This window comes from Nothobranchius furzeri, chromosome 6 (assembly GCF_043380555.1).
Source record: "Nothobranchius furzeri strain GRZ-AD chromosome 6, NfurGRZ-RIMD1, whole genome shotgun sequence".
NCBI lineage: Eukaryota > Metazoa > Chordata > Actinopteri > Cyprinodontiformes > Nothobranchiidae > Nothobranchius > Nothobranchius furzeri.
This window is the reverse complement of record NC_091746.1, coordinates 60,641,535-60,659,543: the sequence shown is the minus strand read 5'-3', so window position 1 is coordinate 60,659,543 and position 18,009 is coordinate 60,641,535. Positions and strand designations below refer to the sequence as shown.

The following is an 18,009-nucleotide window of genomic DNA, read 5'->3' as shown; positions in this document are numbered from 1 at the left end:
CACCCAGCCCAGTCCGTGCTGGCCCAGATCAGAAACTGCCATTAGTCCCTCCAGCATGTCCTACGCCTTCCTTTAGGTCTTCTCCCAGTTGAACGTACCCGGAAAACCTCACAAGGGAGGTATCCTAACCAGATGTCTGAGCCACCTCAACTGGCTCCTCTCAATGTGGAGGAGCAGCGGGTCTACTCCGAGTCCCTTCCGGATGACCGAGCTTCTCACCCTATCTCTAAGGGTGTTCACTTATGCTTCTGTAAAATTGTGTTAAGATGTACTTGGATTAACAGCAGATTTAGTTACCTCACCTATTTTGTGAAATGAAAATAATTTTACTAAAATTCAGAACTTGCCGGATACCGAATGTCAAAGAGGGCAAATGAAGCAAAACAGGAAATATGGTTGATTGTAGCTTAAAGTCACTAATGAACAATTGAAACTAGCTAAAAGCCATGCTACATTCAAATTAAACTGTATTCCTTGTCACAAGCTTTCATAAATGTTTCCACAAATAAATTAATACCACGAGGGACATTTATAAACTCTTTAAACATGATTAAAATAAGCTTTAATGCAATTTAACACGGCTAGCCTTAACACAACATTCAGTAGACAGTTGCTAATCAGGTTAGCTAACTAAAATGAACACAGTTCACGAGTAGCCAAAGTCTCCTCCTGTTCCGGTCGGCTCAAAGGTCCCTCAACCAAAAGGGTTAGGGCTTCCGGTCTGCTTGCCTTACGACCTGAATCACACTTCAGTTTCAATGATAAATAATTACCATATGACGTAATTTGAGATTTATTAGCTTTGAAAAATTTGTCATTAAATTAACTACAAATCAGACATCGCATTTAAGCAGAATCTCTTCTCGCCAGCGTAGCTGCTACTTACCACATAGCCGGAGTGGTTTTCTCCACATTTCATGCTCCTTCTTTCATCCTGGAAAAAAGCAGCAAAGCTCGAGAAAATCACAGCCATTTTACCTCTCCCTGTCCTGTTTGATGATGCAAATTTTGCAAGATGAAAAGTTGTAGTCCTCTACATGTTTTCACACAAAATCAAAAATAACTTTTGGTGTCTGTCGACAATATGCGCTATCTTGGCATCAAACTGTGTCTTTAAAATTCACGGACACCATACACTAAATCCATGGCACATAAACAGGAATCAGAAAATAACTTTTATCCTCTCAGAAATGCCCATTCATGTTTTTGGACAGTAAACTAAGCTAAACTAAACTAAGCTAAGCTAAGGTATCTTAACCCTCTGATGCATGAATTATGAAATCTTCAACCATGATTTTTTTAACAATTTTTTTCATTCGTCTTTAGGTGTGAATGAAACAAATTTCAACAACTATTTTTGTAAAATTTCATAATTTACAAATAATTTATTACATGTCCACCTCAGTGGACAACGTGCATTCTGAGCATGAAATATGTTGGCTTGGCTTACTGAAATCCAAATGGAGGGGCTCAAATGCAATAAAGTCTTCAACAGCTGTGCTTAATGGCAAAAACAAATAAATAACAATTTTGAGTACCTGTCCACTGTAGTGACCATTATGCATCAAAGGGTTAATCCATACCACCACATTTATGAATTGTTTAAGCAAGGTAAAACAAACTGTTCATCTATCTTAAAAAAGCTTAGACAGTAAACTTATAGAAGAAAGAGCAGAAATTAATTTCAATGTGTTTGATAATATGTGGACCCAAAACCCAAAAGAAAAGCTTTCTGCTGACCTGCATTAAGATTAAGCAACAAGGTGAGAACAAAGTAATTTAAATGAAAATTTAAGGCTTATATTACTGAATAATATTAATAAAAACAATTATATCATTTTCTTAACAAACTGAAAATTTTAAGTTTTACATGGAAATTTTAACTGGATTAATAGGAACAACTATGTGAGAAGCTGTTTTTAAACAAAATGAATGTATATAATGATTCAAAATGAGTAAACACATAATCAGCATTCAGTTGTTTTATTTAAGTGAAGTAAATCTTCATGGATATGAAAAAGGTTTGACTCTGTTGTCATCCCTTGGCTCGGTAATCTGATGTTGAAAGATCAATATGACCAAACTTTGCCCTTCCCCTTTAAGCTACTTTATCAGGTGTCAGATGGCAGCAATAAGACTAATGGGAAAATGTAGCTTCTGATCAGGTGTGCCTGTGAGTGACAGTGGGATGGTGCAAACAAATGTAGGAAGGAATTTAATCTATTTAAAAAAACGATACATGATAAAGGAAATTATTATGTCATGCATGCTCAACAAGATAATTAAATATGATAGTAAGGAGTTTAAAATAAAATAGTAGTTAAAACAGAACAACAAAGTTATTTTAATCAAGTAACAAGTAACTAGGCTGCATGTGAAGGAGGGACATGACAAACATTCAGTAACGTACAGATGAGCGTGGCCAACACCTACAGAACGAGGAAGAGTCCGATCGCCATGGGGGAAAGGATTTCCTGTGGCGTTCCGTTCCGCATTTGCAGAAAAACAAACACAAAAACCTAAATTTTTTATGGAAACCGAAAGAAATTTCAGGATTTTCAACTCCTCACTAGAGGCTTCTTACTGTATGTGCCTGCCTGCTTCAATTGAACTGAATTTAAATTGAATTTATTTATTGTCATCATGCAAAAAGAAAGCACAACGAGATTACTTGGGCCTCATCTGACACAGTGCCACAAACAACGTATGTAAAAGCCAGATAATCAAAAGCAACTTTACTAAAAAGAACTCTAAAATGAGCAATAAATATTAATAATGTAATTGGCTAAAAAACATCCACCGTAAATATCCCTAAAAACATTGTCATTCAGTGGAGGGGGGAGTAACAAACTCCTTCTCTTAAAAGAAAATAATGAAGGAGGCTCACCCTGTGAAAACAGTCCTTTAACTGATCAAGAGCTCGCTCTGGCCAGATCTTAATAACTCTGGTCAAAGTCTTGGTTCTCCTGCCACAAGGAATGTAGGCAGGGGCTAGGAGCAGTGAAAGGTGGTCCGACTTGTCCAGATGGGGCAGGGAAACAGTCTTACAGGCCTGTTTCAGATTGGAATACACATCATCCAGTGTATTTAGACCCCTGGTGGAACAATGCACATACTGCACAAAAGTGGGGAGCACTGTTTTCAGACAGGCTTTGTTAAAGTCACCAGCCACAATAAAAGCACCTTCAGGGTAGGGATTCATCTGTTTGGAGATAACATCATGCAATGTTGACAGGGTTGAGGTCATATTAGCACCTAGAGGAATGTAAACTGCTGTTAAAACTACCACCGTTAGTTCTCTGGGTAGATAAAATGGTCTGCACATGACAGAAATAATCTCCAGGTCTGGGCAGCAATGGGTGTAGGAAACTTTGGTGTGTGAGCACCAGAGGTTGTTTGTGTAAATGCAGACACCGCTCTCTCTTCTCTTTCCCGATTCACCACTCCTGTCGAGTCGATGGAGACTACGACCCGGAAGCTGAACCGTAACATCAGTAACAAGTGGATGTAACCAAGATTCCACTATAATGATAGCACAGCAGTCCTGAATCGTGTTGTTTTTAGCCAATAGAGCCTGTAGTTCATCCATCTTTTTGACGATGGATCTGGCATTTGTCATGAAGATGCTTGGGACAGTAGGAGTGTGTGGCCGCTGCGCTAACCTCACCAGCTGTCCCGCTTGACACCCACGCTTCTGTCTGCAGAACCTCCGTCGGCGCTGCCTCTTTTCCCTCCCGACAGCAAGCCACTGAGAGCCCGGAATTCTGGCAATGTCCTTAGGTTTGTTGTGCAATCTCTGAAACTCGCTCGAAATCTCTATTTTACTTGCGATCCCGATGTCCCTGAGTTCCGTTGGGGCATTGAAAAAGCTGTTCCTGTGCTGGCAATCACACCAGCTCACAAACAAACATACAAAAAAAAAAATAAATAAATAACGAAAAAGACAGAAAAGCAGCACCGTGACAGAGAGCCAATAGCTGCTGCGTCCGTACATGCCGCCATTCTGGTCAGGATGACACCTATCCTCCACCATAGTCCTTGTCCCCAAGAAGCCAAGAATCAATGGACTCAGTAACTACAGACCTGTGGCACCATACCATACCATACCATACCATACCATTTATTTATAGAGATCATTTAAAAAAGCATGTCAGCTGAACAAAGTGCTTGAACACAGAAAGAAGGCAAACGTAAAAGAGACAAAACAGCAGTAATCCTATTAAAATGAGCTTTCACAATAAAAGAGTATACACCAGGCTGATAAAACATAAAATCAAGAATACAAACCAAATAGCTAAATCATAAACATTTGGTCAAACAGTTAAAGAAAATAAATACAATTCGAGGACAAAGTCTGCTAATTAAAATGTTATGGTCCAAAAGCCTTTCTGAAGAGGAGTGACTTAAGGCTGAATTTAAAATGTGCTAGTGATGGAGCCAGATGTACTGAGAGTAAAAGTGCATTTCAAAGCTTAGGAGCAGCAAAAGCAAAAGCCTGCTCTCCAAGGCATTTGTATTTCATTTTGGGAATGCACATAAGGTTTGAGCACCTGGTTATTCCCCACCTCAAGACCCTCACAGACCCCTTCCTGCACCCCCTGACTCCCCAGGTACCTACACCAGGTTCATGTTCATGGGTTTCAGATATGCCTTCAACACAATCCTCCCAGACAAACCGTCCAGATGAACATGCCTGACCCCATCTGCAGGTGGATCACTGACTTCCTGATGGACAGAAAGCAGCAAGTGAGGCTGGAGAAGAATGTCTCGGAGCTGCGGACCATCAGTACCGGTTCCTCTCAGGGCTGTGTTCTCTCCCCTCTGGTCTTCTCCCTGTACACCAACGTCTGCACCTCCAACCACAAGTCTGTCAAGCTTATCAAGTTTGCAGACAACATGTGTGTGTGCGTGTGCATGCGTGTGCATGTGTGTGTGTGTGTGTGTGTGTGTGTGTGTGTCTGCTCTGTCTTCTCGATCCCCAGTGAGTCGTGGAGGATGGCTGCTTATACTGAGCCAGGATTTTCTGGAGGTTTCCTGTTAAAAGGGAGTTTTCCTCTCCACTGTCGCTTTATGCTTGCTTAGTATGAGGATTGCTGTATAGTCACTGACACTAGTCAGTGACTTGATGCAATTTGCTGGGTTCCTTATATAGGAAACATTATTTCTGATTGGCTTAATGAACTGACCTGAATTGGAATGTTTATTATGTGAAGTGCCTTGAGACGGCTCTTGTCGTGATTTGGGGCTATATAAATAAACTTGAATTGAATTGAACTACCATCATCAGACTCAACTCTGATGGGGATGAGTCTGCCTACAGAATGGAGGTGGAACGGCTGGTGTCCTGGTGCAGCCACAACAACCTGATGCTTAACACACAGAAGACAGCGGAGGTTGTTGTGACTTTAGGAAGCACACAGCCCCTTTCCCCATAACCTTGTCTGACACTCCCATCACGATGGTGGACTCATGTTGCTTCCTGGGCACCACCATCACCCAGAACCTCAGATGGGAGCCCATCATCGCCTCCGTCATAAAAAAGGCCCAGCAGAGAATGTACTTCCTGAGGCAGCTGAAGAAATTCAACCTATCAGCACAGTCGATGAGGCAATTCTACACTGCAGTCATAGAGTTCACCCTCACCTCTTCAATCACCGTGTGGTACACTGGAGCTACCACCAGGGACATGAAAAAGCTGCAGCGGGTTGTACGCTCTGCTGAGAAGGTCATTGGCTGCAAACTCCCCTCCATACAGGACCTTTACACCTCCAGGATATTTAGGCATGCAGGTTGGACCACAGCTGACCCGTGTCACCCTAGACAGTCTTTTTGACTCGCTCTCATCTGGTAGGAGGCTCAGATCCATTCAGACCAGAACCTTTCACCACAAAAACAGTTTATTTCCCTCTGCAGTTGGACTCATGAATAACAATCCTAGGGCTGCCCACTCCAGTCGCTCAGTTTCAGTCACATGACCCGGTGTTGCACCTGAACCGATCAGGTCTGATTAGTACCTACACAGTAGCTGTTTCTCTAATTATTGCCACTTTCTATTATTATATTCATCATGATTTTACTCTTACTTCCTGTAATTGCTTATCTTTCCTTTTTATTTTTCTATATGCACCAAATACAGCAGCAATTTCCTAATGTGATTTCTCACACATATGGCTATGAAACTTTCTGATTCTGAAATTAGACATTATTTGTACATTTTTCATTGACTGAATCTTAACAACGTGTATCTCTCAGTTCCTATAATTAAAAAGCACAATTTTCCAATTTCTTATCAATTTATGTAAATTGTCACTATCTAAATCCCTAGTGCAAAAAGTAAAATATATATAACATTTTGGTGGTTTGGATTTACATCATGATTGATGTCATTTTTAAAAGTGATACTTGATTAATACTGACTAATTAATTTTTAATAATGTGATTAGAAGTAATGAAAAGTTTATTTTATATTAATTCACTCATTTTGTTTGAGTAATCTGTAGAACATGGGTTGACAAATTCCTTCCCCGAGGGCCGGTATCCAGCATGTTTTTAGTGTTTTCCCTGCTTCAACACACCTGATTTTAATCAGCAAGTGATTAACAGCTTCTGCTGAGCATGATGAGATGTTGAACAGGTGAATCAACTGTATTGAAGCAGTGAAACAACCAAAACGTGTCAGATACCAGCCCTCTGAGAAGTGAGTTGCCAACTGCTGTAGAAAGTGTTAAGACTACTTGTGGCAAATTATACAGAATTTTAAATTAATATCTAAAGAAATATGTTTACATGCTTGAAAGCTTAGAAATTCAGTTTACAAGTCATCTCTTTATTTTCCGCCCCACACCTCTCAGTTTCTATAAATCATGCCCATCGTTGTGTACTGATAGATTAATGTCATTATGCTCTCTTTACGCTAATTTAATCTCACTGCCTCAATCTTTGGGAGAACAAATTTAAGTAGAGTAGTGAGGACATATGTATTTTTATGTGTGTGTGTGCGGCAGCAGGTAAAAGCGAGATGCCCCAGCCCGTAAAGCGATCCTGGCACCATGAATAATAGAGAATGTTGTAGCAGAGAAGATAAGTTCCCTCTGCAAGGCTCCTTTTTCACAGGGCTTTCTCCTGTGGATCACGTGACCACAGAGGTGACAGTAATTTTTCATGAGATGTGTTTGTGGCTTGTATGTTCATACATCACCTAGGTAGCGAACCATCAGGTGGTGATTCCCTGAGAGTGTCCTGACTCGGGATATCTCCAACTGTGCATTCCCAGGCTCCTCCTGGATCCCCAGACTCTACCTGAAGCCAAGGGTCAAATGAATTGTCTTACACCATTAGAAACTCAAGGCAACACTTACGAAACTAAAAGCCAGGGGAAGGAATGAATAAAAGATGCCGTCGAAACAGAAAAAATCCACAACTTCGGAGGAAACCGAGGAGGTTGATGACGAAGTGGAGGAAAGCGAGCCAGATTTAAAGGAGAGGGGCAACGATTTGACCCATGGGGACACCACGACAAGAAAAAAGAGTTGGAGGAAACATAAGAGCGACGAGCACTCAGAGATTCAGAAGAAGGAAAAAGAGGGTGACAAGGTGAAAGAAAAAAAGAGGAAAAAGAAACCAGATGATGGTGCTGAAGCTGATGCTGTGGTTTCAAGCAAGGATGCTGAGAGCGAGCAGAACAATAATGAGGCTACGACCAGGCGCAAAAAGGAGAAATCTGAGTGGCTTAAAGAGGAAGTGACAGAGAACGCCAAGGAGGACAAGAAAAAGCAGAGGAAGAAGTCGTCTTCAGAAAATCTAGAAGTAGGGGAGATGGGGTCCAAGGAGAAGAAGTCTAAAGACGGTAAGAAGAAGAAGAAAAAGTCTCACAGTGATGATGCAGAGGACTCCTTAGTAGAGGAGCAAGAAGAAGAGGAGGAAGACTCAAGGAAAAAGAAAAAGAAGAAGGCAAAAAGAGGCTCAGCAGGCAGCGATGAAGACAAGAAGAAAAAAGGGAGAAAATCCAAAAGTAAACAGGTGGACTACGCTGCGATCTACCAAACCGAGTTGCTTAACTACCACACAGACTCCTCTGATGGGTATGAAGATGAGTATTATAAAAAAAAAGGTAAGGGACGGAGGTGTTGAAGGGTAAAAGTTTTCAGTCAGACTGCAAGTTTCTCCTTTTGGCCCTGAGTGGGAACAACACGGGGAATCCCTCTGTGATTGTTCTGGATGAGAGCTCAGTTATGTTCCACATGAATGGAGTCAAACAGAGGCCCCAGGGAACACGGGTGCTGGGTGCCGTCCCAGTAGCAGACTGGGAGCACCACAGGGCCACTGGCAGGAGAATCGAGAGTCAGAAGGTTATCAGATCACACCTTCACAAAGAAAAAAAAGTACATTTTATTATGTCTTTTTGTTAGAACATGTCATGTAAATATACGCTGAAGTTAATCCTTTTCATGTTGGATAAAAAAACTTCAGAAAGCATGAAATATTTTATGCAAAATGCTGAAGTTTTTATTCAACTCTATATCTTTCCTTTGTTTATGTTAAACAGAAAATAATGATTTTTCCCCAAGTGCCTCTTGCTTGAATTACTTAGAATGCCCAAAACGGCATTGCCATTATTTAGCCTGCAGAGAATTAAACTCAGTTTAAAAAAATACTTTGTTAACTGAAACCTTGTATTAAACTCAACTTAAACAACCCTCCATTTCCTTCATCAGAACAGCTGTAGCATTTCGAAGACATGTTTTACCTGTCATTAGCTTTTAGCTCAGTGTCATTTAGGTTATCCTTGAAATCCAAAGCAGTAATAAAAGTCTCTTTTTTTTCTTTTTTTACTGGCTCAGCCAACTCCCCGATACCCTGAGGAGCCTAACAAGGCTCAGTTTTACTGGTCCACTCACTTTCTGATTTTATCAGGTGTTTCTCTTTCTCGTTAATCTGGTTTTAGTAGCTCAGCTTTCTGTTAATAGGGTCTCTGTGTTCTGTTTGGACTGACCCCATGCCTTTTCTTTCACAAATGTTTCTCAGACAATAAACATATACTTTATTTTCATTATCATTTGGGAATAAATCAAAATTATTTCCAAAACTGTACATTTATAATGTAGACTTTTTAATATTTTCTATTGTGTACATCCTTCAGAAAAAAGCCTTTTAAAACAATCACCTTTCTGCTTTGACTTGGTTTACTATGGAAGCCCATATCTGCCACACTGATATGTTTGTATCTCATAACTGAAATCTTTTTTAAAAATCAGATTGGTGGAAACAGGCTTCCACAGTAATGTTTATACTGTTAAGACATTCAGTAAACATCCAGTACTGACCACTCTCTCCCAACGAAAATTTAATGTTGTTAGTGTAACTTTAACAATGGATGCTCCTTGGTGTAATTGAATAAAGACAACCATAAAGGCATTCTAATGGAATCATTATCATTTAAAAAGATAAATGGAAAATAGAGGAACATATCTCTTGTGGTACATGAGGCGTGTTTCCACTATGGGAACTTCAGGGTAATTTATCGGAAACTTTCCGGCATAATTGTGTCTCCACTTCACCGGGCCAGCCGAAAAGGCCATTTACTGGGACCTTTTTCAGGAACCAACAAAATACCCGAACAGGGGTAGGTACTCAGAAAAGCTGAGTAGAGTAGCTGGGCAGAACTTTTTTGTTAACACATGCTGATTGGTTGTAACGCAGTAGGAAGTTACTAGCCTAGTGAACTAGACCAAATTCATGCTTTGCAAAGTTTGGTCTAGGCACGCTCCATTGGAACCTCCACAGCTCCTACCAGGACTCTGGCTGGCCAATCACAGCTCTCTACAGGGGTTTCAAACACATAAAGAGCTGTGATTGGTCCATAATGGTGGGCCAGTCATAGTGCTCTATCTGCTTAGTGAACAAATCACAGAGCTTTATCTGCTTTGTGGGCCAATCAGGGCACTCTATATGCCTGGTGGGTGGGATGATGCAACAGAGTGAAACAAGATATGTCACATTAATTGTCCAGTGGAATGCAGAAATCATTTGAAAGACAACGGTAGAACCCGCCCCACAACCGAGAGCCGTTAATGGAGCGTGGCCAGCCTAGGAAGTTACATCAGCAGACGTCATCCCAAAACAACTGGCATTAGTAAAATTAGAATAGTTGCTTGTGAAGCAGGATTGGAAGCACAAGGAAATAAGTAATGTTCACGCTGCTTTGAAATCGTCATTATCAAACTCCCAACATCGATAAACGAAGCGGAAATTCCTCCACAGCACAATTCACGGATCTTTGGTATTCTCACAGAGCACCGTAAAAAACTTCTTTTGGTCACTGAACACCACGTAGTACATCGCACAGCAGCTCTCCCGGTCCTTTGAAAGAATTAAATTGCTGTACTTCGACAATAAAACCTTTAAAGTTACTCTGGATACTCTTTGTCGCTCACTTTTTATTCTGATGTGCAAAGTCTTGAAAAGGCTTAATTTGTATGGTACATGGTGTTAGGTTTTTCATTTTCCCATCCAGGGTTACCTGAAGGGAAAGTTCACCACGCAGAGGTTTTATTATCAAGCTGATCAATTTAACCCATTTTAATCTTATTAACAAAAAACCATTTAGATTTTCCAAAGTGGACAGAGAGATAAAATGATACACACAAGTCGGTGGTCTCTTTACTCTCTCGTCGGACCAAAGTCCTCCCAAGAGTATTTATTAAAAGACACAGAAATGAAAAAATGCACACACATTTAGGGAGACAAGCATGCGCTGGCACAGGGCGTTCTAACTGATAAGCTAGGACTGGGAAGAGGCAAGGTCAAACGACTGTCTGTTGCCAGGGAAGAATAAGCTGGATGAGTTTCATTTAAAACAATGTATCCATAATTTATCCAACACATGGCCTGTATTTGTATAGTGCCTTCTTGGGATTCTACAACCCCCCCCCCCCCCCCCCCCCAAGGTGCTTCACAAAGCAATCAGTCATCCACCCATTCACACACTGGTGATGATGAGCTACACTAAAGCCACAGATGCCCTGAGGCGCACTAACGGAGAACTGCAGAGCACAGGGGCCACCGGTCTCTCTCACTACCACCAGTGGGAAAGGCGGGTTGCATGTCTTGCCCAAGGACACAACAGCAGCATTCTCTGGCAGAGGCCGCGATCGCACTTACAACCTTCCGATTACCAGACAACTGGCTCTGAGCTGGATCTGCCCAGTATGGAGACACAACAGCTCAGAGGACTGGACCATTCCCAGAAATTACCCTAAAGTTCCAACAATGGAGATACGCCTAGACCTTCTTCAGATTTCCTGCTTTTTGTTCCCCGTTTTATTTTCTCATTTATTTACGTTACTTTTGGTCTCTGAATGTTTTTTATTATTTGAGGATTTTTTTAAGGAGTAATGTTTATTTAAATTTTTCTGTTTCTTCTTTCCTACAGTGTTTGAGGTGGTCACGATTACAGGTGATGTAAAAGGAGCTGGAACTGACGCTAATGTCTTTGTTACCCTTTTTGGGGATTTTGGTGTCTCGCCCAAGGTTCACTTAGCAAGCAAGTAAGATTATGTTGCTTTTGTTTAATTATTTTATAACTAATACCCTTAAGAAATCAGGACCATGTCTGGATGATTAAATGAGCGCTGAATTGTTTGAAGTTTTTTCAAATATGTGCTTTTTGCTAAATTTTCAGGCTTCTGAAAGTCAGCAATAAACTTTTCATGTTTTCTACTCTTCTCTTTTCCTTCAGCACAGAAAAGAGGTATATTTTAATCAGCCTGAAAAAGGATGGTGATGATTATGTCCTTGTGTTGGGTTTTATTGTAATATAATGCTGTATGAGAGAGACTCCCTATATCTAGAGGACATATGCATTTTTGACACTAAAACTCTCTTTAAAAGTGATCGACTTCTTTAATTAAAAGTGTTTAAAACTCAGGAATCTCTCTTGCATACAGCTGAAGATGGTGCTGGACTCAGAATATCTGGAGTAAGGAGGAACTAAATGACATGGCTGGTCTTCTTTTCCATTCAGAAAGTAATGAAAGAAGACCACGATGTCATTTATGCAGATGATCAAATGACTCTCAAGGGATTTTATGAGAAGCAAACTCCTTTTATCTTTGCACACATTGATTGTCAGATAGGGTTACCTGTGAGGCGTATAAGCTACACCAATTTATTGTCACCCACTCTGAACCATGTCACCCACACCTCACCATGGTCCCATTCATTCACCTCCGTCTTCCTCACCACGCCTTGTATTCAGTATCTCCATGCTGTGTGACTGCCGGGGTCCTTGTCTGATTAAATCCCAGATGAGGAACGTGAATGCTAATCAGTTTTTTAATGAGCAAACTGCATAGTAAGGAGTTTCGCCTTACTCCAATATACATTAGGTCCTGCCTGTATTGTGTTTGTGCATTTTAAACATCACAACACAATACAGGTAAGGAGGTTTTGATCTCTCCAATCATATTCCCCCAATTTATGTATAAAAAATCAAGACAGATGAAAATGCTTTGGATATTCAGCGTGATCTCAAATTGCATGAATTCCAAAGTTTGTAGCTTTTTTCTGTCATTGTCTTGCATATTAATTAACAAGGAGTATGAGTGTGATGGTAGTATTTTATGATCAGTATTTACCAGTTAGCATCATAATTACACGAGCCTTGGTTTTATTTGTTGCTCAAAGATTTTAGACAAATAGAAGCTGACAGGTTTGAACGTTTTTAAAAGAATAGGTGGGATGTGCTCATGTGTGCACTTAAACTCGTGTACACGAGGAAGATGAGGGCGTGATGAAGTGGCAGAGCCTGGAGGATGGTTTCAGATTATACCACCACCAGGGAAGATTAATTAGGATCAGTTGGGAGGGGGGGAGGGTGCCATTTACAGATTCAGAGTTCCACTCCTTTATCTACATGAGATAATCTCACTGGATTATATAAAGGAAGTTACTTGCTGCATCTTTCTCACACATTTTAACGCTTTTCCTATCTGTCCAATTTGCAGAAGCCGGACTGCATTTGAGAAGAATAAGACGGACGTTTTCCATGTTAAAACACACAATGTGGGACCTCTCAGGAAGCTGAGGTACAGTGTAACAGACAGAATATCTCCAAGTGCTATATCTGTTGTGTGTTTTATGATAATTTACATATGAATGCAAACTGTTAAAATGCAAGTATTTGTTTCTACCATTGAATCCAGCTCATGGCAGGAACTGGTCACTCACAGATCCATGGTTGAAAATTTCTCAGATGGGACAGCAGTGGCTTACGCTTCTGGCCATCCTGGGATTTTATTATGGGATGAAAGGTCAAGTCCCCCATCTGTTGTTGTAAATGTGTGCCTAACTGGAGGCAGAGCTGCATCACAGCCAGCCAATAGAGATTAAGCAGTCCTGAATTCCTGCTCATGAACAAAATCACACAGGTGCTTTTATTTTTTACCTCTCACGCCTCCTTCAGAGTCGTCATCGTCTCACTTACTTATCATGGTTGTCATGGAGACATGCTCCACTGACAATCAACATGTGATCTTAGTAATTGTTCACCATCTGTCTGGACTGTTGAAATGACAACGGTGAAGCAAACTTTAGTCTTTCTGTTCGAAAACGTCTTTGGAATGTAGCATTCTAAGACGAGTACTGAGCTTCTGCATCATGTGGCGTGACATCATACTTTCTTTGGAAAAGTCTTGTGTGTAATACAGATGACGTAATCAATGTAGATACTAGATATTTGTCTTTGGTATCTGATCAGTATGGCAACATGTCACATTTCATTGCTAACTTACTAATATATTAACTTACAATCATTGCCAAAACTTTTAACGTTATTATTAAACTTTTAATAAAACAAAAGCACCAATGGCTACAAAGTTAGTAACCTCATTGTTTTCTTTAAAGATGTGGACCACTCGTTTAATCAATACATTTGCACGGATCTCTAGTTGGAATGAATGCCTTGTAAGTCGTACTCAGGGGGCAAAAAACACAGGGGCACCATTTCCAGGAACTTGAAGTGAGTCACTTCACAGCTGAGCTTCAGACGGCAGGATTTGGAGTCTTATATCCTGATATTTGGACATCTCGCCTTGTATTGGATATCAGCAACGTGACTCTACCACTTTAATGTTTTATCTCCACAAATAGCACAAGCCTGAAGAGTTCTGCCGTGTGGTGGAGATGCTAATGCTTACGGTTAGCTTAAACTAGCTGAGACTTTCTCTGCTGTTTCCTGCACGCTAAACCAACAACAGCCTAGTCCATGAATGTTAAGTGACAGTGTGAATTAGAGCTGTCAAGATTTTCAAATCCTAAAGTTTCACTGTCTATTTTCTATCAGAAGCTAAAGCAGGAGACAGGTGTATGAGACTGGGCGTGGCTGACTATAATCAGAAATAAGATTTTAAACATGTTTTTTCGGTGTTCCACACCTTTAATCTTTTAATGGATAATGTTTGTGTCATTCTTCAAAGTTTTGTCTACGGATGTGATTTCCATCTGAGACAACAATAAGGGAATGCACTCCGTCGTGTTTGAAGTCTGTTTTGCAAATTAGAATGATCAAAGGCTTTGTAGCATTTGTTTGTTACAAATGCTAATGAATAAAATGTCAGATTTGCAACCAAATTACATTAACTCATTGTTAATGTGTTAATGTTATGTAGTCTGTTTGGTAAGACAGATAAAAAAAGCAATGCTTGTTATCGGATCAGAATGGAGGACTAAACGTCTTGCAGAATCCTTAGTTTGTGATATAAAATCCTATGAGACCTAATTGAAGTGCTGTCCAGACTGTGAACTTTGTAGCGGATCATTTGTGACACTGGAGCAGGTTTACTGGGGCCTGATGAAACATATCTGTTCCCATTAAGCCAGGTGAAATCTCATAATCTGGGTGTATTATTTATACTCTGGTTCTACATCATCATGCTGAGTCTCTGAGTCATTTCTGGTATCTGTCAGCTGCAATGTGCCAGAACAATTATATTTAGAATGTTTTGCTCTTGTGAAGCACCTCGTGATTTTTATCTTGAAAGGCGCAATATAAAAGACTTTCTTTTTCTTTCTTTATAGTACTTGTATAAGGAAATCAAAAATGATTCTAACATATAAGCTCATTATGGATTACCTGTAGGTGAAAATCGTTTCAGTCTCTGTTTTTATTTCTTTAGAATTGAGCACGACAACACAGGAATGAGCGCCAGCTGGTTCTTGGACAGGGTGGTGGTGACGGACGTAAATCGGCCCAATCTGCGTTATTATTTTGCTTGCAACAACTGGCTGAGTCGAGAGGAGGGTGACAACCTGTTTGTCAGGGACCTGCTGGGAAGCCTGAACCCCATGGACGTCCCAAAGTGTGAGTCCCTTAGAGAACAAATAATCTTAAAAGAATGCTAGGCAGTTTTGCTTGCTTTTAGCACCCCTACTGTCCGTTATTAATTTTCTGTGGTAAAACCAAAAATGAAACGTTTCTCCTTGCTGTGAGTTTGTCTTTTTAACACCGTAATCTAACTCCTGAAATGTCTCCTCAGCCCTCATTAGTTTCTAGAGGAGCGGTTCATCATTAAATGAAACAAATCAGCAGTGTTCACAATCTAAAACGTGCTGGAAGCAGACTGCAGCTCCACCATGTCAGTTGCACCCAACTCCACAGCTCCCTACCAGCAGGTAGCAGCCCGTCAACTCTAAAGTTGCAAGTCCGGTATTCCGGCCACAGGGGTTGGTGGGGTCTGAGTAACATTTCATCAACCCTGTAAAGGGTCACTTTAGCACATACTCAAGAAAATGATTTAAAAATATGAAGAATTTGCATACTATCTCTAAGCTTGGTGTCAATAAGACAATGTTCAGTGTTGTGTTTGAAACATATTAAGATGCCAAAAAGTTCATCCCTAGCACAAAAATATATTTTTAATGATGAGATGAAGCACTTTTTACCTGAATGGTTCTCAAACCTTTTAGCGTCAGATCTTCAAAATAGCAGTAATCAAGACATACAAACCCAGACACCTCTGATTTGACAATACAAACACAAAAGCTAAATAATTCAGGGCACAAAGAAAAACACTTCTGCTCTTTTCACTTATGTCCATTTATGATCATTTGGTTGAGCTAAAATTGTGCTAAAATATAGCTTTGGCATTGTTCTTCCCTTTTATTTTGCTTTCTGGAAATCATATGAAGACCTCCTGTGTAGTTCTTGGTGACCCACAGTGAGGTCCCAACCCCAACTTTGGGAACCCCGTTTTAACTAACACTGATGGTAGTAAAACCGTGTGTTTGACCAGCTGCACACCCCGATGCCTGATGGTCTGAGGCTCTTCCTAAAGTTTCAGCTTGAGTTTCAGTGTAATCTTCAGGTAAAACCAGTACCTGTGACCTCTGTTGTAACGTAATCCAACATCTTAGCACCTGCAGTCAATCAAGAGGACGCTGCGCCTCGAAGGAGTGGTTGGAGCTCTGCCGCTGTTGCTCAAATATAAACCACATATACAATATTTATTCATTGTTGAGTTGCAAGACATTTTTAGTTAAAACAAAAACCTTGATCTGATTTGTAGTTACTTGACTTCATTTCTATTATTTAATTGCACTATTTAGGAATTATATTGTTTTTTTAATTGAATGTTTTCTGTTCCATAATTTGCAGTGAACAAATATCTCGTGAGTGTGTTCACTGCTGATATGAAGGGAAGTGGAACCGATGCCGATGTCTTCCTCAATATCTTTGGAGAACACGGTGACACAGGTAGAGTGAAAGTCCTTGTTTTATTTGTTATTTGTCATATTTTTAGTTTGCTTGATGACATAATGGAAACAGTTTTAAGAGTTTAAATTCATTAAAATAAAGAATAATGAGAAAAAAAACATGTATTTATATAGCAACACCCACAGGTGATGTACTAAGTTAAAGCTCTCACCCCATCTACTTCCTGATCATAGACCCCCGGAAGAACGAAATAATGAATGCAAGTCATTTATATTTTTGTTCTTCCAAGAACCCATGAGCTGACTGGAGAGGGAGGGACTTAGGCTTCCTATGCAGGTGGTAGGGGTTGAAGAAAATGTTCACATTCATCCTGCATGTGAAACTCAGCATGACTTTGAAAAAGAATACATTTCACATGACTTCTCAGTGAACGAGACCATAAACGCTTTCAACTGAAGACTCATTGTGTTTTGTTTTATTACAAAAGGAGAGAGACGACTGGACAGTGACAAAGACAACTTTGAGCGGGGCTCGGAGGACAAGTTTACCATAGAAGCTCCAAACCTTGGAAGACTGAGAAAAATCACCATTGGCCACAACAACCGAGGCTCATCAGCTGGATGGTTTTTAGATAAAGTGTGTAAATACTGTCAGGCATATGAATAAATGACCTTTAACACTGAGCATTTTATTAGTAATAACACTCCTATATGTGTTGTTTCTTTGTAGGTGATGATAGATGACATGGGGAACAAGGAAATTTATGAGTTTCCAGTTAATCGTTGGTTTGCCATGGATGAAGATGATGGTAAAATACAAAGAGATGTGCTGGTTGGATCACTGCAGCCAATGGGTGAGAAAACAAGAGCCGTTTGTTCAGTGGATTAGAAATGTAGCTGAAATGAGGCGTGTTATCTGAAACTGTTTGATTAAAAAATAAACTTAGACATACTTTGCTTTCGGCTTCTAGTTACTGCACACCGAGGTAGTTTAAAGAGGTTGTTCACTGGGAAACAATTTTTAATTTAATATTTATGAAAATGATCGGTCTCTGAGTTTAACATGCAGGCTGAATGTAAAAATTGTGTCCTACAACTAGAGTCTGCCTTTGCTTCTGATAGAAAATAGGCATTTGAAAAGCCTGACAGATCTATGTCGCACTGGCACACGTCACAAGTCACCCATCTTGACTCACGACGGGGAAGGCTGTTGTTGTTTTAACGTTGAGGTAACAGCAGAGAACGTGTCGGCTAGCAGAAGCTAACTGTTAGCATTAGCAACTCCACAATATGGCAGAA

The 18,009-nt window shown here is 40.3% G+C and overlaps 1 protein-coding gene across 1 annotated transcript in view; it reads left to right on the top strand.

The window, feature by feature from the left end:
• The first annotated feature begins 6,956 nt into the window (after positions 1 to 6,956).
• loxhd1a (lipoxygenase homology PLAT domains 1a) overlaps positions 6,957 to 18,009 on the top strand; it is a 46,551-nt gene continuing 35,498 nt past the window's right edge. The window contains exons 1-7 of the mRNA XM_054744470.2: positions 6,957 to 8,110; positions 11,432 to 11,546; positions 13,005 to 13,085; positions 15,174 to 15,358; positions 16,652 to 16,750; positions 17,199 to 17,347; positions 17,441 to 17,564. Of these exons, the coding sequence (XP_054600445.2) occupies positions 7,393 to 8,110; positions 11,432 to 11,546; positions 13,005 to 13,085; positions 15,174 to 15,358; positions 16,652 to 16,750; positions 17,199 to 17,347; positions 17,441 to 17,564 (1,471 nt within the window). The 5' untranslated portion in view covers positions 6,957 to 7,392. The remainder of the gene's footprint in view (positions 8,111 to 11,431; positions 11,547 to 13,004; positions 13,086 to 15,173; positions 15,359 to 16,651; positions 16,751 to 17,198; positions 17,348 to 17,440; positions 17,565 to 18,009) is intronic.